The 25,807-nt window shown below is 51.0% G+C and overlaps 11 protein-coding genes across 12 annotated transcripts; all 11 read right to left on the reverse strand.

Annotated features, from left to right (window-relative positions):
• Positions 1-4,486: 4,486 nt before the first annotated feature.
• Positions 4,487-5,567, reverse strand: ABB37_03066 (hypothetical protein; the record flags this gene model as incomplete). Its single annotated transcript, XM_015800274.1, has 1 exon — positions 4,487-5,567. The coding sequence occupies exon 1, from the start codon at positions 5,213-5,215 to the stop codon at positions 4,487-4,489; it is 729 nt and encodes a 242-aa protein (XP_015661876.1). The 5' UTR covers positions 5,216-5,567.
• Positions 5,568-6,863: 1,296 nt separating this feature from the next.
• On the reverse strand, positions 6,864-7,632 carry ABB37_03067 (putative mitochondrial hypothetical protein; the record flags this gene model as incomplete). The annotated part of the gene is made up of 1 exon (XM_015800275.1): positions 6,864-7,632. The coding sequence occupies exon 1, from the start codon at positions 7,497-7,499 to the stop codon at positions 6,864-6,866; it is 636 nt and encodes a 211-aa protein (XP_015661877.1). The 5' UTR covers positions 7,500-7,632.
• A 436-nt stretch (positions 7,633-8,068) lies between these two features.
• On the reverse strand, positions 8,069-9,223 carry ABB37_03068 (hypothetical protein; the record flags this gene model as incomplete). Its single annotated transcript, XM_015800276.1, has 1 exon — positions 8,069-9,223. Exon 1 carries the CDS (start codon positions 9,020-9,022, stop codon positions 8,069-8,071), a length of 954 nt encoding a protein of 317 aa, XP_015661878.1. The 5' UTR covers positions 9,023-9,223.
• Positions 9,224-9,901: 678 nt separating this feature from the next.
• On the reverse strand, positions 9,902-11,533 carry ABB37_03069 (hypothetical protein; the record flags this gene model as incomplete). The annotated part of the gene is made up of 1 exon (XM_015800277.1): positions 9,902-11,533. The coding sequence occupies exon 1, from the start codon at positions 11,231-11,233 to the stop codon at positions 9,902-9,904; it is 1,332 nt and encodes a 443-aa protein (XP_015661879.1). The 5' UTR covers positions 11,234-11,533.
• A 770-nt stretch (positions 11,534-12,303) lies between these two features.
• Positions 12,304-12,834, reverse strand: ABB37_03070 (hypothetical protein; the record flags this gene model as incomplete). Its single annotated transcript, XM_015800278.1, has 1 exon — positions 12,304-12,834. Exon 1 carries the CDS (start codon positions 12,706-12,708, stop codon positions 12,304-12,306), a length of 405 nt encoding a protein of 134 aa, XP_015661880.1. The 5' UTR covers positions 12,709-12,834.
• A 968-nt stretch (positions 12,835-13,802) lies between these two features.
• Positions 13,803-15,426, reverse strand: ABB37_03071 (putative mitochondrial 3-hydroxy-3-methylglutaryl-CoA reductase; the record flags this gene model as incomplete). 2 transcript variants are annotated; one of them, XM_015800280.1, is made up of 1 exon in its annotated part: positions 13,803-15,426. In XM_015800280.1, exon 1 carries the CDS (start codon positions 15,105-15,107, stop codon positions 13,803-13,805), a length of 1,305 nt encoding a protein of 434 aa, XP_015661882.1. In that variant the 5' UTR covers positions 15,108-15,426. The 2 variants fall into 2 exon arrangements, with proteins under 2 accessions (XP_015661882.1, XP_015661881.1); XM_015800279.1 differs by having other exon boundaries at positions 13,803-15,421.
• Positions 15,427-15,947: 521 nt separating this feature from the next.
• Positions 15,948-16,305, reverse strand: ABB37_03072 (putative ribosomal protein S26; the record flags this gene model as incomplete). The annotated part of the gene is made up of 1 exon (XM_015800281.1): positions 15,948-16,305. The coding sequence occupies exon 1, from the start codon at positions 16,287-16,289 to the stop codon at positions 15,948-15,950; it is 342 nt and encodes a 113-aa protein (XP_015661883.1). The 5' UTR covers positions 16,290-16,305.
• A 598-nt stretch (positions 16,306-16,903) lies between these two features.
• Positions 16,904-19,680, reverse strand: ABB37_03073 (hypothetical protein; the record flags this gene model as incomplete). Its single annotated transcript, XM_015800282.1, has 1 exon — positions 16,904-19,680. The coding sequence occupies exon 1, from the start codon at positions 19,547-19,549 to the stop codon at positions 16,904-16,906; it is 2,646 nt and encodes an 881-aa protein (XP_015661884.1). The 5' UTR covers positions 19,550-19,680.
• A 495-nt stretch (positions 19,681-20,175) lies between these two features.
• Positions 20,176-21,474, reverse strand: ABB37_03074 (putative mitochondrial hypothetical protein; the record flags this gene model as incomplete). The annotated part of the gene is made up of 1 exon (XM_015800283.1): positions 20,176-21,474. Exon 1 carries the CDS (start codon positions 21,418-21,420, stop codon positions 20,176-20,178), a length of 1,245 nt encoding a protein of 414 aa, XP_015661885.1. The 5' UTR covers positions 21,421-21,474.
• Positions 21,475-22,009: 535 nt separating this feature from the next.
• ABB37_03075 (hypothetical protein) lies at positions 22,010-22,523 on the reverse strand (the record flags this gene model as incomplete). The annotated part of the gene is made up of 1 exon (XM_015800284.1): positions 22,010-22,523. Exon 1 carries the CDS (start codon positions 22,433-22,435, stop codon positions 22,010-22,012), a length of 426 nt encoding a protein of 141 aa, XP_015661886.1. The 5' UTR covers positions 22,436-22,523.
• A 375-nt stretch (positions 22,524-22,898) lies between these two features.
• On the reverse strand, positions 22,899-23,237 carry ABB37_03076 (putative mitochondrial hypothetical protein; the record flags this gene model as incomplete). The annotated part of the gene is made up of 1 exon (XM_015800285.1): positions 22,899-23,237. The coding sequence occupies one exon, from the start codon at positions 23,235-23,237 to the stop codon at positions 22,899-22,901; it is 339 nt and encodes a 112-aa protein (XP_015661887.1).
• Positions 23,238-25,807: the final 2,570 nt, after the last annotated feature.

Consider the following 25,807-nt stretch of genomic DNA (forward strand, 5'->3'; position numbering starts at 1 on the left):
TGGCACCACTTAAAAAACTGAGACGCATAGAAGAAAAACAAAGAAGCGCAATCATTACCAAGGAAGAATAACTTTGCGTGCGAGTCCCTTCATTATTTTCGCCCGTGATGGCCGAACACAACGCGTTACGCTGATTGCTTTTGACAGATTCACCGACCTCTCTCAAGCACCTGAGATACATCCAAACTCTCCCGTGGCTCACATTGAACGTTTTCCTGCTGCCTTCGTCCTTGAGGAAGCATTTTATATACAGTTGGCGGCGAATCGATTGAAAACAACAAAGAAAAAAGAAAAAAGAATGCACCTCTTCAAGCAAAAAAAAAAAGAGAAAAACCTATCGCGGAAGCATGACCACACTTTTCTCCACAGTTGCGCTAGCATAATCTCGTCAGCGTTGCTGCTCCTAATCAGCTTTGTGAAACCGAAATAAAAACCGCTAGACGCCTTCTATGCGCACTAACTGACAGAAGTGTAGCAACGCCGTGAAGAGGAAGTGCGCAGTCAAGCGTCCGGCTCAGGTGCCACACCGCTAAGTATCACGCCTTCATCATTCTTTCTTTGGCATTGTTTGTTAATATGACTATTACTGTTTTGAAAGGAAAAATGAGAAATCCACTCTCTACGACGGCGAAAGCAACACACACACCCACAAAAAGAAAAGAGAAGCGCCAGTTGCGGCCCTGAAAGCTTGCAGCACAAATGTGTGTCATCGAAAAAGGGGGAGCTGCTGGAAGAAAGCACAAACAATGAATACAAGCAACGCACACATGCCTTGTTGAAGAGGGGTAACCAAGTGTCTCTTTCGTTTGGTTTTTGGGGTTGTTACTGCTTACCCACATTGTAGGCAGCTGTCCAGCACGATCACGTTAACATATACGAGGACAGCTATCTACGCGGAGCCCACAAAGAGGGAAGAGAGAGAGAGAGACTGTGCTGCGACGCGGTGCACGGCAGAGAGCAGCCACCGCCAGCAAGAGGAGGTTTACCGGAAGCAGCAACGGGGTTTTTTTTTGTTGTTCACTCGTGTGCATGCTGATGAATGTGTAAAAAGCAGAGAGAGGCAACTTCGGTCCAGCAACGCCAAAACAAAAACAAAATAAAAAGAATGAGAACTAATAACAATCGAATGCGTACAAAGATCGTTGGCGACATTGGCGCGCATATGTCCCAGACACGGAAGTAGGATAAAAGGTTGTGAAGCGTGGAAAAATAAAAGGCAAGAGAAAAGCAGCGCTTTCAGAAGCACTCACCATCAAGACGACGGTGAGCTCTTGCTCCTTTGATCCGCCTTCATTGCTGATCCCGTGCGACTCACACACGCGTTGAAGAAACCCGCGTGTGACGCCGCGCGCACATTACACCACGCAGCGAAAACACATGACAATACGGAAGACCAACAGCAGAAAGGAAAGAAACAAACAACGAGGCCGATTTCACAGAACGGCGTCGGGCATTTTTTTCTTTGTAACGCCAGAAAAAAAAGGGTGGAGGGGTATTCCAACATCAGGAAGAATTCAATTGCGAGGAAAAAAGAACACTTCCCTCTTCGCAGCAAAGCCAATTTTTTATTACCGCAGGAATATCGCATTCACACACTCTTACACACACACACACACACACGGCAAACCTGGAGAGCAAGTAGAGAAGGCCGGTTGATTTACGCATAGGTGACACATCAACCACTACCTCATTCTTTTTTTCCAATAATTTGACGTTTGCTCTGGTTTGAGCGGGCGCTGTGAAGACATCAGACGTGGACGAATGCATAAAAAGAAAAAAAAGGAAAAAAAGAAATCTTAAATCTTAGCAGAAGCATCAACCCAATAAAATCATAGGATAAATCAACGCAAATATATATATAAAGCACGAAACAAGAACGAAGGGAAAAAAACTGTTATGTTTGGCGGCGGTGCATGCGACGATCATAATCCAGCTAGCAGTACGATTGTTTTCGCTCTTCATGTCGCTGCGCCCAGCAGCTCCATTTTGTGTTGAGACGGATCTTTATTCCCTCGTCAGGTATTTCTGCAGGTCGGGTCTCGTTCCACGCATACAAAAAAAAAAAGGGAAGTAATCTTAGTGGAAAAACACTAGAAAAGAGAAAAGAGAAAAAAAGAAGGCCTGTGTACGTGTCGTAACTTCTGCGAACCGTTTGAAAGAATGGTGTTCGTCGCCCATTGATGTGTCGCTCCACTGTCATCTTCTTTTCTTTTTGCTGTTTCCTTTTTTTGTTTTTGGTGGAACACGAGCATACAACCGCGGCAAGAGAAGGAAAGAAAAAACTCTTTTTAACATATCAATTACTTTCCTCACATCAACGACTCAACACTGTCAATACCTAAAAATGAAAAAGAAAAAAGAAACATAATTTTATTGTTCTTCTGCGGTGTAATTTCAAACCCTCTCCTGGAGCCCACTTGTAAACTGAAGGAAGAGAGCACTTAAAAGAAAATTACGTTATAAACTCACACATTTTGTCTGGCGAGAGAGAGAAGGAAAAGATGATTCTGCACAAACTTGTCGGAAAGCACAATGAGGACGACATGAGTTGCTCGTGTTGATGACGTTGCTTGTTTTTTTTTTTTCATGCGTGCGTGCGTGTGTGTGTTTTCCAGAAGCAAATTACCTTTGCATGTGGAAGCGGTTCACACTGCCGACGAGCAAAAGGAATGAGGTGTCGCTTCTTGGGACTAAAGAGCTTTTTTCGTATCGTTCTTTATTTTCACTCATTGCTGAGCTCCGTCCGCTTCCACTGAAAGAGAGCACTCGTCCCCAATGCCCGCACCAGAAATCAATCTCTTTCCTCTTCACGTCTTTCCTTTGAGTTCATTTAAAAAAAAAAAGGTCTCACAAGCACGCGGCTACCAATTGAAAACAAAGACGCGCGAAAGTGCAGGTGCACAGGTTGACTGGCTGCTCCTTACAGAGGTCATCTACCCATGCATCAGCTTCTGCCTGTGTTTCAGAGAAGAAGAGAAAAGGGCTCGTTATCACAAACGTTTTTGCGAAGTCACCATCACAACTCGCTCGCCCAGGAAAAAAAAATAGGCGGTGAAATGAGGGAAAAAGGCAACAAGAGAAAAACAAAAAGAGAAAAGAAATAGAAAAGAAAAAATGGCGGAGAGCGTCGTAGTGCACAAAGAGTGTGTAGCAACGTTGCGCGGAAAGAGACGCCGCAAAGGGAAGGAGCAAATAAAGTAATGCAGCTCCCCCACACGAAGAACGGCATCAAACCCTTTTGAACCCTCTTTTCCTTCCTCCTTCGCGGTACACGTTTTAGTCCCCTGAGACGGACATCGTGGCATATACGTTCTGTTGCATGCAAACGATGCTACATGTGTGTGCGAGTGCTTCTCTTCCCTTTGAACCACTACGACACAGCTGACCGCCCACTACCATTATATATATAAGCAGATCTCACCTAAAAAAAGGATAAAAAAAAACTCAACATGCCAAGTTAAGTTAACAGCTATACTTATGCATAGGATAATATCCATATATATATATATGAAGGCCGACCAACGCAGAATTCGAGTGTTCATCTAACCCCCCCCCCCAAAAAAAAAAAGGTCTCAGAAATTCTATTCCCCTTTTCTTGAATTTGTTTTTCTGAGTCGAAGAGAAGATAAAGAAGAAAGATCTCATTTTTTTTGTTGTGGCTTTTTGTTCTTTTTACGTTTTTATACTCTGCTCCTCCGCCTGTTGTGGTGGTGGGATTTTTTGTTTGTTTTGCTTGTTTGTTGTTTTCATCGGCTGCTTCGTTCGATTTACACTTTTTCTTTGAATTTTTCTTCCTACCGCCCTCGACTCCGATTATCTTCAAGAAGAGAAAAAGAGGGGCTTTTCTTGTCCACGCCTGACAAAACCAAAAATAATAAACAAAGGGGAAAAACAAAAACAGTGTGTTGACGCTTCCTCTAAAGAAAAAGAAAAGAAAATAGCTTTCGTGTTTTACGTGCCGCATTGCGGCCGTGCTGCTAGCGCTCGCGTGTCCGTCGCGCAGCAGATGGGTGCGGTTCGACTATTTTGCATTTTCTTCTGTCTCCCGCTCGACACGCGTGCCTCGCAACGCACACCACATCGAGAAATCACGTCTACTGTGGAGAATAAAAATGAAGAAAGTATGTATGCTGAACAGGAAAAGAAGAACGAGAAAAGGGTAGGGCCTTGCAATTCTGTGCTGGTGGTGAAGTAGGGAAATGGAAAAAAAAAGAGGCGGTGGTGCGCGGCAACGCGCTTTCAGTTGCGGTCTCTTCTTCTTTCTCGTTTGCCGTAAAGGAAGACGCAGCGATACGAGAGATGGTGTGCGCCGCAGCGCACGCATACGCAGCACGCATTTCAAGTCCTCTTTTACACCTCTCGTTGCACCTTTGCTTCCTTTAAACCTTATCCTACCCCAATGCGACGGCCCCAACGTTCCAGATTGCTTGCCAGGAAAGAACGCTTGGATTCTCCTTTCCTCGTCGTTTTTCTCGTTTGCTTGTTTTTACAAGAACAGCTTGCCGGACTCCTGAAGCTTCGACAGCGTCTCTACCTGCGCGTTGCGGCGGCGCGTCATCTCCGCATCGCAGTAACCGTAGGCCCATTGGCGAATGTTGCCGTCCCACAGCATCATCGACGACAGCTTTGCGATGACACTCTCGTATGGGTCCGGAGAGAGCGAGAAAATGGCCTTAGAGCCGTAGTACTCTTTGCCGATGGCGGCCATGATCTTGCGCCATAGCTGCCGGTTTGCCACGCGGTGTGGGTCGCGGTAGTAGGCCACGCTGATGAGTTGACGCAGCATGATTTGGTGATCCTTCCGACCCACCATCGCCTCCTTCGACAGGCGCAGAATGGACTTGTTCAGCGAGTTCTGATGCGCCGCCGTGATGCACTGGCGGTCGTGACTGCGGTCGGCGCGAGTGGGGCCGTAGCGGAGGCAGCTGCGGCGCTCCTGGCGCTCCCGCTCCGCCAGCGTCGTCGGCGTCTCCTCTGCGCCGTCGTTGAACTCGTCCTCCTCCTCATCCCCCTCGTCCTCGGACGACTCGACGAATATGTTGCTCCCCTTCACCACTAAACTGTCTGTGCGCGGCGTGAAGAGTGGCCCAACAGAGCTGGCGATGGAGGAGAAGCTTTGCTCGAACTGGTCACACGGCGAGGACGGGTCGGAGTCGTCGGATGACAGCATCACCGTCACCATGCTTTCCGCCTCAACAGACATAGTAGTTGACATTGCTGTTGATGTGACTCTTTTTTTTCCCTTCTGTAGCTGCCTGTTTAAGGAGTGTGTGTTTCCTTTAATGAAAAGCGCACTTCTTCACTTTCGATAGTGCAATTGTGTAAGCGGCGTTGCGTGCGTGTGTGTGTGTGTACTTCGTTTGGGAGTCGAAACCAAAAAAAAAGAGACTACTTTTCTTTCAGATGTGATTTGGCAAGCTGACTTTGAACGAAGAATACTTGAGGGCAGTGGACGCGTTTTCTTTTCGTTGAAGACGTGAAGGACAAGACAGCAGGAAAAAAAAAGAGATCGCAAAAACGGTATGTCGTGTACTGGACGGGGTTCCCTCGAAAGAGTCACCAGTCGCTGCGAAATGGGTAAGGTTGGGCGTCAGTGAACGGATAGGAAAAACGACGCCGAGTGGGAGACAGTTAAAAGACGGAAAAAAAATGCAATACAATACGAACGACAATTGTCAAAAGACGACGTGCGGCAACAGAAGCGTGAGAGGAGACGTGGAAGAAATAAAAGTACGAGTGTTCTGTGAAGAAGGAGACGGCAGCATGAGCAGCGCACGGTAACGCATTTGAGCACGCCTCAAAGCTCCTCGGCAACGTTTTGTCGAGTGTTGGTGGGCAAACAACGATTCAACTTTTCCATTTTTTGTGGGGACGGGACCTCCCACGAAAGAAGCCACGTTTGTTTTACGGAAACTAGCGCAGACACCCAGCACGTCGCGATGTGTTTGCGTGTTTCACGTGGCCGGAGAGCAGAAGTGCGGCCGCAACGACGCCAGCCTCTGCGTTGTTTCGCGTCACGAATGGCGCTACGCGGCTATCCAACGTAGACACGTGGGACCCATTAAACGATAAGCAAGTGCCTTCCCTTTTTCTTTTTAGAACCATTAGTGAAGTTAATAGTACGGAAACAACAACAAAAGAAAACACCACCACAAAGCGACACAGAGAGGGAGAGAGAGGACACCCATCGCTTTTTGTTTTCTCCCACAACACACACACACACACACACACGCAAACACAAAGGACACGAATACACCAGCGCTGCAAAAAGAAGAGCAACGATCAAAAAACGACGTAGCGACATCGCTGCCACAACGCCGTTCGTCCTCCAATTTGAAAAAAAAAACAAGAACACAGCGACAGATTTCTCACGGAAACAATTGCATTCCAGAAAAGACCCTTAAACACCCTTTTTCTACGGCCCCCTCCACCTTCAAAAAAAAAGGGGTCAGGCTCTGCACTCCTTGCACGGACACGCACGAAAGCTGTTAGTAAAAGCCCAGAACAGAACAAAACCGTGAGTGCGTATGGGATGGAGTGCGCCTATGACAGATGCGAAAACAAAACAAAAAAAAAACACCGCGAAACAAAGAGGGAGCAGAAAATAAAGAGAATACGTTGCGGCGTGGTCTGCGGAGCGGCAGACCCTCTTCCTCCTCCTACCGACTAGCCGCTGCCTAACGAAGGAAACGATTGGCCATTGACCGTTGCCGACCGCCATCGCATAGCCGCGGCACGCCCCCCACAGCAGCCGTCGCTCTCTCGTTCGAGCAGCTTCACTTGGCCTTCAGCTCTCTAGTGCATCTTTCTAGATTATTTTGTGGCTGGTGTTTTTCCTGCTCCCGTGAAGCCATCTTGTCTCCTTACTTGCCTCCCTTGGTACGGCGCAGCAGGGCATCCACCTCACTCTGCTTCACGCGGTACAACACGTAGGGGAACAGCGCAGGGATGGCGCCTAGGAAGATGTACGCCGTGAACTCCTTGATGTAGCGCGCATGCAGACGCTCGTAGCGGTCGCGGGTGAGGACGGAGATGACGCCGCGGAAGCTCTCGTCATCGACGCCCTCGCCATAGAAGTACGCGTCGCCCTCGCGGATGAAGTTGCTGAGGGCGGTATGCGACGTCGCGGCGTTGCCCTGCTCCACGTTGTAGGTGACCACCGCAACGGAGACGGGGTAGTTGCCCAGCGCACGCGGCGTGACGGTGTAGCGCAGCGTCTCCGAAGCACCGTAGGGCAGCGCCGCGACTGATAAGGTCTTGGCGCCCTCCTCCAGCTGATCCACCACCTCCACATCGAAGGCGGGGCTCTGACCGAGATTCGTGACCGTCACTACCACCTCCACCGAGCTGCCGAGGATGATGTCGTCACTCGACGTCGTCTTGGACACGAAGAGCACCGGGTGCGGGTTGATCTCCGCCTCCTCGGCGATCTGCGCAAAGCACGTCGTCGCCACCAGTGCGACGAGGCACAGAGAAAGCAGCGCCTTGAACAACGTCATGGGAAGCAAGCACTGCCAAGCGGGAGAGAGAGCTGTGTACCTATAGAGAAGAAGAGAGAACAACGAAAGCCGTAGAGAGACTTGTGTTACCCAAATATATAAAAAAACGATGTGTGCAAATGGGCAGTTTTTCTTTTCGGTGTTGTTGTTTTAGGCTCTATTTTTTTTTTGGTTGTTCCGCAACGGTGGCAGCAGCGGATTAAGAAACGACCAGACAAGGAGTGAAAGTGAAAGGGAGAAGCCATCGTCGTCACACCAGCAGCAACACATTGACACACACGCACGCACACACGCATCCACCTAGATGACGCAGTTCGGGTTCAAATTGGTGGAGCTCTGGAATGGATACAACATCCTGTAAGTCGCGCATCGACGAAGGATGCGCCTGCTTGTAAAACGTGCATCAGGAAACCACAGCAGGAGAATAAAGAAGTACTGTTATTTTCTTGTATTACACACTTAACACTCTAAAGCAGTTCCTCTGGGACAGAAAGAAAATTGTGAAGGGGGGAAAACGCCGCTTTGCTGGGGTGCTTCACCGTATCTGCAAACGCATTACAGTACATAGGTCAGAACATGAGCGACTCCAAGTCTTCGATAGTCATGTCGGCAAGTTCGACGTGGTGCTCCGCTAAGCGGCGGCACACCTGCTGCGCACCGTGCAGGTTACACAGGTGGTCAAAAGCGTCGCGGGCGGACGCCGTGATTTTGCCGATGTCCACCAAATGACCCACGCAGCGGTCCACGTAGGACCAATCCCCCACGTCCACGGCGTACGACAGCAGCGGGGCAACGACGTCCGCGTCGCCCAGGACGCGGGCCTGTTCCAAGTGCTCCGACAGCTTCTGCAGACTGCAGCCCTGCTTGAGAATAAACGGTAAAGCCTCGTGATAGGGCACAGCCTTCTTGGGGCAGGCGGAGATCATGTCCAGCACTTGCTCCCACGTGCATTGCGATATAAGGGGCCACAGCGCGATCAGCTCCGCCCGCGACATCCGCGTATTGCGCAGCATCTCCACCGCCACATCCGGCCGCTTCTGCAGCAAGGCAATCTCAAGGAGGTTGCAGCGCGTCACAGTGACAAAAGGGACGCTGTTGACAAGCTTTTCCTCCCACTCAGCCCCAGCGGCCTGCAGCAGCACCGCACACGCCTCCGCCATGCTCACCTGCGCCACCGGCGTCGTCACACGAGCGCCCCTGAAGGCGGCACTGATGGTGGCCCCGTCGCCTTTGTTTAGCGCCTCCCAAAAGAGGGACCACTCCACGTCCTCCGCTTTGGTCCGCTGCAGGGCGGCGGAGAGGCGCACCTTCTCGTTGAAGCGCGCCTTCACGTCCTCAACGCCGACCCCAGTGTAGTGCATGATCGACTTCAACAGGTCAAAGGTGTCGGCCGGGGGCGTGTGGTAAGGGTGGCGTTGGTAGAGGTGAAGGGCGCGCTGCCAGTTGCCGGACTCGAGGGCGGCGTGGAAGGACGCCGGCAGCGGCGCGGCCTTCCACGCCCGCTCACGCGCGTGTTGCTTCATCTGTGCCAATTGTTTTCCTCTTTTTCCCGACGAAGAGAAGCGTTCAAGTCACGGCTTTATCGCCAAAACGCAAGAGAGAGCTGATGAAAAGAAAAACGGCGCTTTCTGTGGGAAAGAGCTTCGATGTTCGGACAGGGGAAGCACTGCTCAAAAGCAAGCATCAGATTTTAAATACCTTCTACAAATCCACGTTGCACGAGCTGGCAGCAGGAACAGTGAAGAGAGCAGCATATTGAACAGTGAAGGAGAAGAGGAAAGATAGTGAGGATTTCAAAAGAATAATAATAATAAACCCATCATATTTGTTTTGTGTGTGGAGCAGACAAGTTCTGCGAGGGGGAGCTCCTTCTGTGTGCTCGGCACAGCACAGGAGCAAGGGAACGGCGCATCTCCTCTCAAATGAGGGAGAGAGCCGATTCGAAATGCGCTGAAAAACAGAAAAGGAAAAAAGGGCGGGGACACTTCGACCTAAGCCGTACCAAGAACTCCTCTCACAGGTGTTATTCTTTATGGCGGCGTAAACAATACATGTCAACAGAAAAGATCAAGACACCGTAGCACCAACGGCTATCAAATGAGAAACAAGAAGGAAAACTGTCTTGGTACCTCAAGACCTATGTACATACGGCATTTAACACACGCAAAAAAAAAAGACAGAAACAAGCGGAAAGAGCTCAGCACAGCCAGAGAGGTTAACATCTTCAACGAATCAACGAAAGGGAAAGCAAAGGACGGCATTGCACCCTCTCAAGATGAAGCAGAGAAACAAATGGTGTCTTTGGGGCAAGAATTAAAAACGAATACGGTCACTGCATCATCTGCACGTGCTTCTCACTGACGACCTTTTCTTATTCCTACGTCGGCAACGACCAAAGGCGCCTACGGATGAGGGCTGGCCTGCTTCATCTGCGGGAAGAACCGTGCCTTCTCCTCCTCGCGAAGCGCACGTACCGGGGCGTACGAGCCGAGCTTTGGCAGGTGCTCCGCCAACAGCTGCGCACGAGCGCGGCGGATGTACTCCTGAATCTCCTCCTCCCTCTTCCTCGCCTGCGCATCGACCTGCCGCTCCAGCTCCTTTTCCTTCTCCTTCAAGCGCTGGCGCTCCTCCATCCGCTGCTGCACCTCGGCAATCATCTGCTGCTTGAGTTGCGCCTGCTTCTGCTTGTTGTACTGCTCCAGTTTTGCCTCGGCGGCCAGCTGCTCCATCGCCTGCTGACGGAAGCGCAGCTCCTCTGCTGCCTCGGCCTCCCTCGCCAGGCGGCGCTGCTCGATGAGCTGCTGGTTCTCGCGGGTGATGGCAGCGGCCATGCGGTCGCGGCTCGCCTGCTCTGCCTGTCGCAGCGTTTGTTCCTTCACCAGCCGCTCCTCCTCGTAGTACTCCTGAAGCAGCGTCTCGAGCTCGATCTTCTTGCGCTCCTCCTCGGCGATGCGCCGGCCCTGCTCTTCGAGGATACGCGCCTTGACGGCATCGCGCTCACGTGACATCTTGTCGCTCATCTCGCGCCTACGGGACTGCTCATCGAGGTAGGCGCGAATGGCGGCCTCCTCCTTCGCCTCCCGGTCCTGCTCCGCCTTCTTGATGGCTTGGCGCAGGCGCACAAACTCGTCCTGCTCCTGCATCATCCTGCGCTGCTTGTCGCGGCGGGCGAGGGAGTCGAGAAAGTCCTGCTCCTGCACCCGGGCCACCACCGCGTCCACCGCGATGCGCTCCTGCTCCCGCTGCTTCGCTTTCTGAAGGGCGGCCTCGCGGTGTTGGCGGATGAGCTCTAACTGCGCCTCTTGGTGCCGCTGGAAGCGCTCCATCTCCTCCATTTTCTTCTTCTCCTCCTCCTCCTTCGCGCGTCGGTCTTCCTCAGCTACGTAGTCGAGATAGCGCTTCTGCTCGGCGGCCGCCTCCGCGATGGCGGCGCTGCGGTCCGTGACCTGCTCGGCACGTCCTTTACGCAGGTACGCGTGGTTCAACTCGTCTTGCAGTGCACGCACCTCCGGGAACTCACTGGCGAGCTGAAGCATCTTCTTGTCCTTCAACTCCAGCCGCTGCTGCTCTGCCAACTCCGCGGCGAGGGCCTCATCCGCAGCGGCCGTGCGCACCTTGCGATCCCGCATCGCAGCAAAGTTCTCCTCCTCTTTTTGGCGTGCGAGTTCGGCCTGCAACGCCTTATGGCGGTTGACGCGACGCAGCCGCTCCGCACGGGTCTCGCTGGAGCTCATCTTCTAAGCTGTAGAGAAATGTACCTTTTTTGGGGGGAAAGAAAGTTGTGGTTTTTACGGAGCCAAAGTGGCGAGCGGGTTCGGTTCTTGACGGATGCGCAGTGATGGATAGATACACCTACACTCTCCACACAATCCGAACGGGAGAGGGAGCTTCCGTGTGTAAAGCTGAAAACTGCCTTCTTTTGTCGCTGCTGCCACCAAGAGACGCCGTGCTATATCTATCTATCTAGAAGAGAGAGAAAGTGATGGCTGCTGCAACCAACAGCAACAAAGAGGGGCACGACTTTTCTTAATTTCTGGCGGAAAGAAATAAGAATCAAAAAGAGAAGAGGGAGAGGTCGAGACGGCTTACGTAGAGAGACACCAATGGAGGCGCCCCATTGAGCATCGTGACGAGCAGCTGGTGTGCAGATAGGAAAGAAAAAGGATTAGGCCTCGATCTCATCCACCCTGCAGTGAGAATTCTTTGCGGTCACCGTGCAGTTGTTGTCGTCTTTTTGCATTCATCGGAGTAGGCGGAGTCACGCCACTGTTCATAATACGAGACGTAACGGCGCTATCGCTCCCGTTAACCGCAAAAAAGCAGCCGCGACGCCGTGCATCGACGTTTTTCTTCCAGTCAGTTTTGTTTTCCTTTTCTATGTTTATTATTTGTGTTAGAAACGCAAAAACAACGAAGATAAACGATCGAGGGAAATGAACAGTAAGAACAGACTCACGGGACAACAGACGACAAACAATACTCAAAACAAGGAAGAAAGCACACTTGTAGCCACCAGAAGTTCACAACGGGTGAATCTGAGATCTGAGATGCTCGTAGTAAAAGAGAAAAAAAAAACGCGTTAAGATTTATTTCCAAGAGGATACAGGGAAAACGAAAAGTGGACGACAACAGATAACGCTCAACAGACCCAACGACGCGCGGTACGCGTCCCTAAACCGTCTTTCAAATTCCCGTTGCTGGTACAACAAAAGCAACAGAAGCGCGCTGCCGCAACAAGTCGTCAGACACGCCGAAGAAACGTCTCAAAGAAAAACCGTTCCTTAATTCTCGTAGGAATCGCCTCTTAGCGGATAATTTCGTTCTCCGACGGTGGAGGCTGCACGCCGCAACGCTCGAAATTGCTATCAAACTCGTCCAGCGGGATCGGCCGAGGCGGGCGCTTCTCCTCTGCAGCCTTCATAAACTCCTCGCCCACCTGGTGCCCGTACATCGTGACCGCCGGGCTGTCCTTCGAGTACAACACAATCATGGGGAGATTGCGGCACGTCTGGTAATGGCAGTGCAGGGCTGCAACGGCGGTGTCGGCGTCGTCGACAGTGCCGTAGGTGACCTTTGCGTACCGGTGTGGGCCCTCGCCGAACAGTTCCATGTTCTCCACAGCGCCATAAGCGGAGAAGAGGCGTTCGAGGTACTGCGCATTGGCGATGGACGAGATGTTGGACACAAACAGCACAGCCTTGGAGTTCATGATTCGTCGACTGGCACAGGTGGAGTGGACAAAAATTGAAGAGGAGCAACAATCGAAGTATACTTTGCCTGAAACGTGGAAACGACAAAAAATCCCCGCGCGAACTTCGTGGGGTTTCTTTTTGACTTTTTTTTTTGGTGTGGGAGAGAATTAGGTTGAAGCGAGAGAGAGAAAGAGAAGGAGAAGTGAAGAGTAGCTCAGAGTGCATTTCTGTGTCCCCCTTTCCTGTTCCCGTCGTTCGATTATTATTATTATTCTTACGATTATCGTTGTTGTGGCAAAGATGAGAAAGTACGCGCCATGCGAACCACACTCATGTCCGTTGTTCGCGAATTCCGCAGAGCTAACCAGAGAGGGGCAGAGAAGATCGCTTCATCCCACTCTGAGAGTCCTATACGAGGCCTACAAACATGGAAAACGCACGTGTGCTTTTTCTTGAATCATCTCGTTGCAGATATTTATCAGAATGGAATCGATTCGCGCACCCTCCGCGGCGCGCACGCCGCTTTTTCTCTCTCTCTCTCTCTCTCTCTTTGATTCCCACTAGAAATGTTATGGTGACGAGATGTCACACCTCTATCGTGCACTTAAATGTTACACTCAGAAAACTACTGTCGCACGTGTCTTTAGCCTCACCACCAGATGTCTGCTTTTCCCTTCTTCACTACAACGCCGATGGAGCCAGAGAGCAACACACGCAGGTGAGAAGCAAAACAAGCAAAAATAAAAATAAAAAACTCCGCCCATCGATCGTTGGCGCCGAACCAAGCCGGATAAAGAAGCGTTTGCGGACTCAAAGAGGAGGTGTCACACGCAGCTCTTCAAAAAGTGAGCAATGTGACGCTGCGAGTCTCCACCACCGCTGAATTGTTGTCAACTGTGTGTTAGATAAAACGAAAAGTGTCACCGACTCTCCAGTTTTCTTCCATGTTTTTCCTTTTCCTTTTCTTGAGACACCGTACAGCTTTAGAAAAAAAAAAGAGCGAAGTAACAGGGACAAGGCGCGAGGATTCATTCGTGTTGAACCACTCGCCTATCAAAACGAAAAAGATAGCACAGCCTCCTCCTTTCCTATTGCCGTTGTCACTCTGGGTTTAGGGACCAGAAGGCTTGCGGTTTAGCTTCATGTGTGCGCTGAGCAGGTGACCCGCAGCGTGGCCGGCCATGAGGGAAAGCTCGCCGCACATCACCGCACCCGCCACAACACGCGCGATCTGGCGTGAGTTCTCGCCGGGGCTCTCCGCGTTGGCCCCCGCGCACCCCATCAGCTCCAGCATGGCACGCTGTGAGGGCAGACCCGTGCCACCGCCCACGGCGCCGACCTCGATGCTCGGCATGGTGACGCTGAGCAGCATGTCCTCTCCAACTTTGTCGATGGAAGTCATGCAGGTGGACGACTCCACCACCTGCGCGGGGTCCTGGCCGGTGGCGATGTACATAGCTGCCACAACGTTGGCGGCGTGTGCGTTGAAGCCGCCGATGGAGCCGGCCAGCGCCGACCCACGCAGGTTCTTCGACACGTTCAGCTTCACAATGTTGTCGACGGTGCACTTCAGCACCTTCTCCACCACGTCCTTTTTGATGACCGCCTCTGCCACCACCGACTTACCGCGGCCCTCGATCCAGTTCACCGCAGAGGGCTTCTTGTCGGTGCAGAAGTTGCCCGACAGGGAGAGCACGCGGATGGAGGGGATGTGCTCCTTCAGCACCCCCAACGCTTTGTCGCAGCCCTTCGTGATCATGTTCATCCCCATCGCGTCCCCGGTGAAGGCGGAGAAGCGCATGTGGACCTCGCGCCCCGCCATCGCGCATTTTATGCTCCGCAGCTTGCCGAAGCGAGTGGTGGACTCAAAGGCAGCCTTCAACATCTCAAAGTTGTCCTCACAGAACCGGCAGACGGCGATGGCCTCCTCGAAGGAGTCAACCTCCACCACCGGCGCACGCGTCATGCCCTCCTTCAGCAGCGCGGTCCGACAGCCGCCGCTCAGGTTGATGGCACGAGCGCCGCGGTGCGTGCTGGCGACGAGGGCCCCCTCAGTCGTCGCCATCGGCAGCGCCACCTCCTTCCCGTCCATCATCAGCGGGCCTGCAATGCCCACCGGGACGGGCACATAGCCGAGGATGTTCTCGCAGCACTGACCCACCACACGTTCCCAGTTGTAGTTCTGGTAGGGCAGTGTATCCAAGGGGTGCTTAGACGCCGTCGAGGGGCACATGTCCGTCTTGACAATTTCGCGCCGAATGCGGATGGCGCGGTCGTAGTCCGGAGCGAGGGCCTGCTCCAGGCCGTAGAAAGCGATCTTCTTGCTCCGCACCTGCTGGATTATCTCCTCATCGGATTTGGACGCCAAGCTCATGATTTTGGCAGAAGAGCACGCAAGGGCAATCGAGCGACGCATGGTGTCGTAGCAGCGCGGCCGTGTGCCTTTGGGTGAAAGAAGAAAGCGAAAAGGATTACGCAGCAGAAAGACGTTTTCTGTTTTTTTTTCTTTAATTATGGTATACACGGTTATATGCGAGGAAAATAGTTTCGTTAGATCTTGAAAAGGGGGTCTCTTTTATATGTGTAAGTTTGTCTGTCGAAACAGATTGTTTTTGAGGGATAATTAAAAAGCAGGGAGACTGCTTACAAAACTGGCGCGCGATGGAAAAAACCAGGAGGTAATGAATGGACGAATCATGAAAAGCGAAATGTGTCAGTTACGAAAGTTCCTTCCCTTCGCACACAAGAGAGGTATCGGGGATTGTTGAGGATGTTGCACGGGTTTTTATGAAGATCGTGGTCATTTGTTGCGTCGTCCGCATCGTTGATCGCAGCAGGGAGGGGTGCGAAAAACAAAAAAAGGGAGGAATAAAGCAATTGATGCCAAAAGTCATTGAGAGAGAAGGTAGTGGGAAAGAGGGATGAAGTTGCCACGCAAAAACGGCCGATCGCTTCGATGCACGGCAGAGACGCATCGGAGAAATCGATGGGCAATGATACAATCACAACACGCTAGGAAAGAAGGAGATCTAATGGGAAAACAAAACGCCGGAAGTGCGGCGTATTTTTTGTTTCTTCTCGTGGCAGCTGTATGTCGTGAGAAAAAAAAAAGGCTCCTCGAGTCCAGCGTGCGGGCGATGCAACCGCATCTAAAGGCGCAGCAACAGTCGCACTGCTTGAAGCAGACAGATTTCCTTTTCTTTTGAGTCAAAATAATAAAACAGACACTAAATCAGTGATTCGTGAAACGATCATCTTAGTTCTTCTTGCCGGCCGGGCGGTACGGCACCTTCTTCGTGTAGCGCGTCTTGCGGTCCCCCACGGGGCGGGCACGCACGGTGCGGCTGTGGATGGCGCACGCGATGCAGAAGCGCTGCTTCATGTACAGCTTCGGCATGGGGAAGTTCGCACCGTACACCGGGGACGCCTCCGCCACATCGCGGGCAGAAGCGGCATCCAACATGCGGCGCACCACGAAGCGGCCGACCGCCTTGTCCTTGGGCGTCAGGCGACCGCAGTTGAAGCAGTGGACCGGCTTGACGCGGCCGCGGCTGTGCGGGGGCTTCGAACGTCCGTGATTGCGGCGCTTGGTCGTCATGATGATGTCACAAAGCTAGCACGAGCGAGACAAAAAGAAAAGAGTTATTTTTTGGTAGAAGCGACGCAAAAAGCGAAGTTGCAGGGAGCGGGTTGTGAGAAGTCAATATAGGAGAAGAAAGGAAATGAAGAGGAAGGAAACGAAGATGGTTAGAAAACAGTTAGAACAACTGTTGAGAGACGACGCTGGGAGAGAAAAGAAAACGAGGAAAAACCCCTCAATATACGCACACAATACAGAAAGAAGCATCAAGTCCAGCTCCCAGTACTTGTTCCGCTGAGCAGCTTGCACAAGCGACAAATACGCAAAGGACATGCACGAAGAAGTGTCGCGACGTGTGCACACGGGAAACGCGCATGGCAAATAGCGACGTGGACAACGTTCATGTGTTAATCCGCGTTCAGCAAAAAGAAGAAAAGCAAGTGTGATACTTAATCATAAAGAAAAAGACGAAATAGAATAAAGGGAAAAGAGACGACAAGTTGACCGCTAAATATCAAACCAGCGCGCACAGAAGGAACACAAAGGTTGCTATCGATGTTGACTGCGCTCAGAATGCCAGCTCCCTTTCTCTCTCTCTGTCTGTGCGGGCAGGGGGGTTAGCACCCAAGACACTACGACGACGGATCCTCTGGCGGCTCAGAGGCGGTCTCTTCACTCAGATTGTGGTGGTACCGAATCTTTGGTGACGGAAAGTGCACCCGCGAGTTCGACGCCGACGTCGTCAGCGGCGCAGCACCTTGTGGGTCCCACGGCGAGGCCGCGGGTGAACGAAAAGGGATGTCGGGGTACGGGGCGGCCACGTCCGGGGCAGACTCCGCAGGTGGCGATGTTGGCGCCGCTGCATCCGATTTTGCAGTGAACTTTGTCTTCGCGTGCGTTGAGGGCAGCGGTGGAGTCGAAGTGCTCCAGGAGGCAGCAAGCGCCATACGACGATCTGCACCGCTGCTCAGCCGCATTTTTGTCCCCATCGTCTCCGCCGAGAGCATCGGTCCTTTGCTGGACGCGTTGCACGGAAACGGTGGACGCAGCGGCGGCATGCGCGTTGGTTGGTTGTACACACTTGCACGCACCCACGCCGACACGGCAGAGCGCTCCTCCCGTGCCTGTTGGGTCTCCTTGGAGCTCTCCATTTGCTGGAAGCTGTAGGGGTCGAAGTCGCCACCCGTCTCGGCAGCTCGCATCATCGCCGCTAAGCAAGGTTGGCTGATCGGCGCCGGGCCGCAAGAGTGTATGAACCGCGTGAGTCGCTGATACAGCTCCTCCTCCTTGATCGCGTGCTCCGACTGCGCCACTTCCAGCTGCGAAGCAAGAGCGTTGCTCTCCTGCAGCACACGTGCGAGGGAGTTCTGGACAGACTCCAACTGAGAGCGCAACTGCCGCTCATCTGCTTCGTTGGCGGCCTTGTTCGACTGCAAGCGCACCTGCAGCGCCGCCACCTCCGCCTTGCACTTCTGAGCGTTCACCGCCATGTCGTGCGCGATGACGTCGCCTTCGTTTGCGGCGTCGGTCAGACCCTCCTCCACGCCTTGCGCCATTCCCTGCTCGTACGCTTCGACGGCAATGCGTTGCTTGGCCTCCTCGTACTGCCTGCCTCGCGCCGTCAGCTCCTCTATCAGATCTTGCTTCAGCTGCCGCAGCTCGATGGCTGCCTGTTCCCGCTCCTGCTGGATGAGTTGACTGTAATGGGTGGTGTCGTTTTCCATCTTCGCTCTTGTTTGCTGCGTCAGCGTCTCCTTGAGCTGGGCGTCGTCTTGGGTGCGGCGAAGCTCCTCCTGCAGCGTCAGCAACTTGGACTCAAGAAGCTTCCGCTGCGCCGACTCGTCGCCGTAGTTTTCCTGCAGGGTGTGCAATTTCTCTGTGTTGACTTGGTGGTCGTTCAGAGACATCGTCAGGTGTGTTTTTTCCTCCTTGAGTTGTATTTCGTTCGCCCGCGCCATGTTTTTGAGCGCCTGTAGATGCCTGTTTGCGTCGTCAATTTCGCTCCCAAGTCGCACAACTTTCGCCTGCGTATCGGCAAGCTGGCGATCCAGCTCGATGCGCTCGCCAGCACTCTCATCGGCCGCCGCCTGCACCTCGTCTCCAAGGGTCTTGATTGTCTGCAGAAACTTGGACAACCTTGACTCTAGCTCGCGGTTGCGAGCCTCGGCTTCACCAATGAGAACTTTTTTGTCTTCCAAAATCGACTTTTTACTTTCGCTGGAGGCTAGTAGCTGCTCAATCGAGTACTCAATCTGAGCGCTCGTTAAACTCTGCTTGCTCGACTGACGTCGCTGGCGTTTCAGGTCAGAGCTCATGTTATCAACCTCTCGCCGAGCGTCACGTAATTGCTCATTCAGCGTGAATACCTGGTCTCTCAAGCGGTCTACCAGCAAAAACTGATCTTTGCTGAGGCCGTTAGCGGCCGCGGTGGCGGAAGGTTCAGCAGGACCTCCGGTGATCGCAAGCAGCTGCGATGACCCACCTGCAGCGTTGTTCGTACCAACGATTCCTGCCGCGGCGAGATCTTCATTACCGCCTCGCGTTGGGCGGCCCGCGCTGGCTTTTGTCGTTGCTCTCTGGTCCTTGCGCCGCGATACTTCGATGTAGAAACACATGGGTACATTAGGACCGCGGCCGCGCTTCGCCTTCAATGGGATAACTACCAGACGCTGCCCGCCCTCTCGCATGCCAACTGACATTCCCTCAAATCCGCGCATAGAGGCTGTCACGCCCTGATGATTAGCTGGCGCCGCGAACTTGACTGCATCCTCGCACTCCTTCTCGAGAAGGCTTCCAAGCTTTGGAAGTTCGCCTTTCAACTCGCTGCATTGCACGACCCATACACGGTAGAAAGCCTTCACCAGATCACCGACAAAAACCTGCTTACTTTCCTTTCCCTGCGCAATGTCGCACGCAAGGATGTTGTCCTGCGGCTCCCCTGCAGCTCCGAACATGGCCACGACAACTTGGGCACAGAATTCGATCGCACCGTCCTCAGTGCTGAACTGAAGAGACCAGTAATGACTAGCGTCATCACGAAAAGTAACGTACGCCGCATCCCTCGCGATGTGGGCGCCGGTATCGTTATTTGGTTTAATGTCAGCGGTGCAAATGTACTTGTTGTCGCGATAGCATCCTAGTTTATATGTGCATGTTGTGGTTTCTTTGCGTCCAATGACGGCGCAACTAACAGGGCCATACTCGTCGTAATTATTCGTCGCCTCAGAGAACGAGTAAAGCACAACGTTGACAACACAAGTAAAATCGGTGTCCGACATTTTCTTTCCCTTTCCTTGTACACCTAGATAATAAAAAGGATTCGATACAAATAAATACACAATAAAAACCTTAAATTTGTGTAACTGAAGATACGCATCAAATACTCGGTGAGCTCCGTAGTGCTCTGTGCTTTGAAGAGAAGAGCAGTAGAAGAGGAAAAGGGCTTAGAGCAGGAAAATTCGTTTAGGAGAAAACACATTTGGATGTTGCTATAAGCACCTCGGGAAAAATAAAGGTAAAAAGCGACATGAAAGTGATAACTAGCATAACAAAAGCCCATGTTTTACGCTTTTTTGTTGGACTTCCTCCCAAAAGTTTCCTGCATGTCGCATTTCACACGCTATTGGGGAGAGTGTGCGCGTGTTCACTAAACGGCGTGAGACACGCTTAGCGGAAAATACACCCCCGCACGATCAAGCACAGTCACCCGCTTCCACATGAAAGCAAAACCGCTTTTCAGCGCCAAAAATCAACGGAGCAGCCTTGATATTTTTTCTTTAATATGTGATCCAATAACAATTGGAAAACAAAACCGATCAAAAACGTGTCTCCACCAAAGCCTAAACCAAACTCGAAAGCCCGCGAAAGAAAAGAAAAGAAGAAGCCTCAGTTGCGTGTTCTGCACCTACAGCGTCAGCCACTCTTCTTCATTCACGGTCCTTTCCAACTCGCAGTAGTCAACGTCCTTCGTATCGAGTTCCTTTTCGTAAAGAGAACTCCAAGGTGCCGTCTTTGTTACGACGTCGGGTGCCATTTCAAGAACATTCTCTGTGAGACGTCGAAGAGAGGCAGCATCCACGTAATTGGGAGGCAGAAGCACATTGCGGATGCGCACCTTCTCGAACGGAATTCCGAGAACAAAGCTACCGCGGCGCGCTATACCCTCCAGTTGCTTTGCATGCGGTACTTGCCGCTTCCGCAACCAATGACTTTCGGCGGCGATGGTGATGAGGAAAATGTCACTCCCGCGCACGTACATAAAATCGGGAAGGCCATACACTGAGTCGTCCTGCGCAATTTGACCTCTGCTGTCCCCAAAATCAAAGAGAACCTCCTTGCTTGCGTTCACTTGGAGAAGAACGCGGCTGTTGGATACTGGATTTGTGAGATTATTTTTTGCGGCCAAACACTGAACAAGAAAGCGACTGAGAGAAGAGCGATACCCCGAGACGATGTTGAAGCCCAGGAAATCGTGTATGATGTCGATTTGAGGGTAGCGGGAAATAATGTAAGCCTGCAACTCAACAAACGGGTTCGACTCGTCAACAGACAATTTGCCTGTTGACGGATCCTGAACGATAATGTTGTTGAACGCCTCGTCAAATGTTCCTTGCATTCCCAATCCATACATGCAGCAAATGCGGTCCAGCAGACGGTAGTCTCTCGATCCGTACACCTCCAAGCGCAGAAAAGCGTCACGAAGCTCCTTTGCCTTGTTCACCTCGCCCTTCCACCGCAGTTTTGATGCCTCTTCCTGTAGCCACGCGCGTGTCTTTTCGCGTACGCTATCAGCCGATATGCCAGTCAAAGAAACAACAATCTCGATATCGTGAAGGACATGCTTGCGCTCGTCGGCCTGGTTTAAGCAAAAGCTTTTGAGAATGTCCTGCTGCAGCATCACCTTTTCCCGTTCAGCGGGATTCAAAAGGGGTGGAATACGAAATTCCCATTTGTTCAGCCGCCACTTTGCAATGCACTTCTCAGTTTCTTCTAAAAGAGCTAATTCATCTCTGTTGACGGTGTGACTGCCAAATCTGGCAGTCATGTCCTCGTGACTCAGAGCCTTTGCACCGTATGCAGCGTGAAAGCGCAATGCGTTTCCGCTACGGATCACCTGCAAAACACGGAAGCACCGAAACGGAAGAGACATTATTCTCTTCAGCTGTGTTTCTGTTTCTTTTTGTAGGTAGCTGGGTGCCCAGTCTGGGAGGAGAGAAATTAAAGACCCGAAGGCAGAGAGAGTAGGTGAAAGGTATTGCTGAGTAAAACAGGAGGTGATTCAGTCCGCGTTGTTGTACTTGTGACACAAAACATGCGTCAGAGTAGATGAAAAAGGAAACCCCCGTTTTTACAACGGTTCATCATCACGTTTTCCATAGAAGGGTGAATGCTCTTCAGGCACTTGTCGACCAAGAATGAAAAGTGCTTCAGATATGAAAAGAAGATCGGTACTTTTCGCTACCGTTCTCACCGCTTTTCTTGCTACAACGCACCACAGAAAAATAACACAGTAAATACAAACCTAATTATCGATAGAAGAGAGAAAAACAGCAGCTAGGATTTTGGAGATCTAACAGAGCGTTGCTGTGTCTTATGCATAGACATCTTGAACCAAGCCGGTTCGCTGCAAATGCGCGCTACGTAGAAAAATAAAGAAGCTGACTCGTAAGTGTTGATTTCGCTACTGTTAAAGAGCAAGAGGAAGGGAAGAAAAAAAGGAAAAACTGCTCACAACGCATCTAGAACGACTCCTTGGAATGAATGTGACGCAACCATTCGGCGTCAAGAGTGCTACCGCCCCATTCGATGTAGTGGTTATCCATCGGGTTATGCATCTGTGAGTCCAAATACGGCTTTTCGCCGTATTCACCAAAAGCGTTAGCTGCAAAAAACTTTGGCAGACCGAAGGGGAAGATGAAGTAACAGGGAAAGAACCACATCAACAGGCGGCGGAGCATTTCCCAGGTTGTTTCATAGCGACGGTTGTCGCGGTCGATCCAGAGCTCCTGGCGACCAAAACCCCAAAACATCCAGAAGTTCAACTGGTGCTGCGGGAAGACAGAAGTGTTCGGCGCCTCACGCGCGTAGTTGAAGGGGTACTTGGCCTCATTGTGCATCTCGAACTCCTGGTAGCGGTACAGCTTGCGGGCTGTGCGACGAAGCATTTTCTACTGCTATCTCTACTTGCGTTACTTATCTACTACTACAGGTTATATGGTAACGCTATCGCTCAAAATACGTGCTACGTATAGCTAAAACGAGAAGGGAGAAGAACGAAAATAATAATCAGATTGACGCCGTAAGAGAAAGAGAGAGAGAAAGAGAGAGAGAGAGAAAAGATATAAACGGTCGAAAAACGTAGGACACAGCTCAACTTCATAACAGGTGACTTTCGCTCTCTAGAGGGTTCGACCTCTCAAGTTCGATTTTTCTGGTAGTGTTGATCAGATTCCTTTTCGCCGGTACGGCACGTTACGCGAAAGCACTTGTTTAAAAACGAGGTTCTGTAAAAAACAACAACCGAGCAACACAACAGACGGTAAACATAACAACAGCTCAATCTGCAGCAAAACAAATACTGCTGGTCAGCGGCAAAAAAAAGAACGAAATATAACAGAGTTCCACGTTTCACTTATCCTCGTCGTCCGCATCAAAAATGCCCTCTCCGAGCTTCCACCACGCAAGTGTGTAGTACATGTGCAGGTCGTGGTGCTTGTCCGCCTCGTTCAAATCACTCCAGTTGTCACCTACGACAGGCCAGTGATACATAGAGCGGTACGTCGAGAAATACCAAGGAATGTTCTTATCAAGCTTCTTCACAAAGCCAGGCTCTTTCATTCCGTGAGGAAATTCACCTCGAGTCGTGAGCTCAAGGTTTGCATACTTCATGCAATGGTGACTAGTTCGACGAAACATCTGCTCTTCTTGTATGGAGAAAAACCTGTAAACAGCGTTGTTAGTGTCCATGTTCGTGGGTGAAATCGAAAAGAAGAGAATTTGAGAGGAAGAGGAAGGAATTTGGAAATGAAGCAAAAGCGATTGTGGCTCCTGCCGAAGCGAATTTTTCACGCATAGTATGCCTCGCGGGGAAAAGCTCCGCTGCCAAGTGCCATTATTATTCTCAAAGGAGAAGAAGAGATGAGCTCACCAAAAACAAAAACAGCGCGTGCGCTACTCTTTCGTCAGCGTTGAAAACGAATAGGGTCCATCTTTTCCCGCATGTTTCTTGAAGGTAGACTTGCGGTCCGATTCTAAAGCGCTGTAGAGTTGAGTAGCTTACGTTTGATCGAATCATAAGGACTCATCGTGTTGACGAGCGTACGTCTCGTCCCCAATGCACTGGGTACGATGCAGGAATACTTGTCGGTCCAACTATGCTTTCTACGATGGTGTCAAGGGGAGGGAGTCTGAGATTTGTTTGGTAGCCATTGGTGACTTGAACCTTTGTTCAGACTTTCGCGTCTCGTAGTTCCTTCCTCTCCAGAATCATCCGCAATTTCGGTCGGAGCAGAACGTCCATCGGTAAACCACTGACTGGAAACTCGGGAGACGAGCTTCTCTAACGCTCCTGCATGCCACTCACATGCACCACGAGTACTGTGAAGAAGTGACGTGAATAGCGGCCGGAGGGAGGGAAAGGAAGGAAAGAACACTGGGCATCTTGTTGGATACCTGGGCTCTGCGCAGTTATGTGGTGACGCTTCGAACCCGTTTTCAGAGCCCAGGCGAGCAGTCGTAATACACCTGCAGGGCTACGATATCTTTTCACATTGTTTTCACTTCCCGCGATTCGTTCGCCACACACTCGGTACGGAATAAACAAAAGCAGTCGTCGTTCCCACTTTTGGTTGAAGGCTGGGACACACCAGAATTCGAAACGGCAGCGTTCCTCCCAACCCCCCCCCCTCCCCATTTTGGCGGGGGCATTAACGGTGGCTCGTCGCACCAGAGAGACGCTGTTCATCGCGAGAAATATAGACGAGTAATGCTCACCACAGCGCTGTGCATTTATTCCGCGCTCCAACGTCGCTGTTCAAGTATCAAACAAAGAGAAGCGTCACAGAAGTGTTGCCTTCCAGAAGAAAGAAGAAGTGAAGGTGGCTTTAAAAAAGAAATGGAAGCGAAAATGATGCTCAGTGTTGATGGCTAAACAGCTGCCCCTGCCGAACATTCTTTCTCATTCATTTGTCGAAGGAGCATTTTTGCACCCTGGAAGCTGGATGTTTTCGTTGATGAAACGAGGAGAATGTGCATTCTTCATCTTTCAGTCCTTCGTATCAGGCCAGATACACATTTCGCTCGCAACGAGTTGAAAATGAGGTTTTTATTGGCCATATTTGTTGTACCTGCTTTTTTTTTTCTTTCACGGAACTGTTCTGTTGCTTCAACTGGGAAAGAATTCCCTTTTTCGATTTTCACAGCAACGGAAAGCATCCTCTCTGGGCTTTTTTTTTTCGCGCTGCTGCCTCTTGAATTTGTTTGTTCGATACGTTTTGGTATTATTGACTGGTCCCTCGGGTGTTTTCTCATCTCGTTCAATATTTCGACATTAGTGTTAACTTGACGTTATGTGAGGGGAAAAAAAAATCTTCTTACACACGTTTACCGCCGCTGGATTCGTAGAGGATTCTCTCACCGTGTGCCTCCAGCTCAAATGCAATGCGCAGGATGATTTTCGAGTGTTCTGAGAGAATAACGGTTACATTTGCTTGCGGTTTATGCTGTTGTGGCTTTGAATGTGTTTAGCTATCAAAACTGGTTTATTGTGGACTTTTGGCTCTCGCACGGAACTTGCGTCAGCTTCGCCTGTCCATGGTGATGCGGTGGTGGTTGTATTCTATGTGCAAATAGAAAACTGAGCTATTGGCTTAAAAGTCAGGTGCGTGTTTTTTTTTTCTGGTAACTCTTTGATGCTTTGCTCCAACGGTCTTTGTGAAATATCGATATTAGGTCTTATGGAGAAAAAAAGAAATAACTCCTCTGTGTGGAAACAATGCTTTGATGATGAAAGACGCTGACCTACTCTACCAGATGCTTGGAATCCACAGGAAAGATTTGCTTATTCTAAAATTTGTCTGCTGCATCTTTCTACTATCGGTTTGAAACGACTCTTTGTGCTTCTGCAACAAGTTTTTATCAGTGAACGGTTACTCGAGTGCTCGGTGCGCAATTCCCTGCCAAACTTGGCTTGAAAACCGCCTAGGATGCTGCCTGTCCGCGAGTTAAGAAAAGAAATGTCGTGAGTTGTGTTTTCTTCGCATGATTGCGTCGGGAGTGCGTACTATGCGAGTGCATGTGCGCGTTTACAGGTCTCAGAATGTCTGACAGTGTTTTATTTATGTTGTTTGTCTAACCTCCGAAGGGGAAGACAGCGTCTTCGATCTTGACGTGTTTCCCGTCAGCGTAACACGCTTCCGGAACGTGGTTATGTGTAGTTGGCTTTCTACTGCTCTCAAGACTCGAAATGGGAGAACTGATTTTTTTTTTTCCCCAAAGCATACACAACGACTTTTGGTGCCCCCGCTTTCAGTGTTAAC

Source organism: Leptomonas pyrrhocoris, assembly GCF_001293395.1.
Source record: "Leptomonas pyrrhocoris isolate H10 chromosome Unknown, whole genome shotgun sequence".
NCBI lineage: Eukaryota > Euglenozoa > Kinetoplastea > Trypanosomatida > Trypanosomatidae > Leptomonas > Leptomonas pyrrhocoris.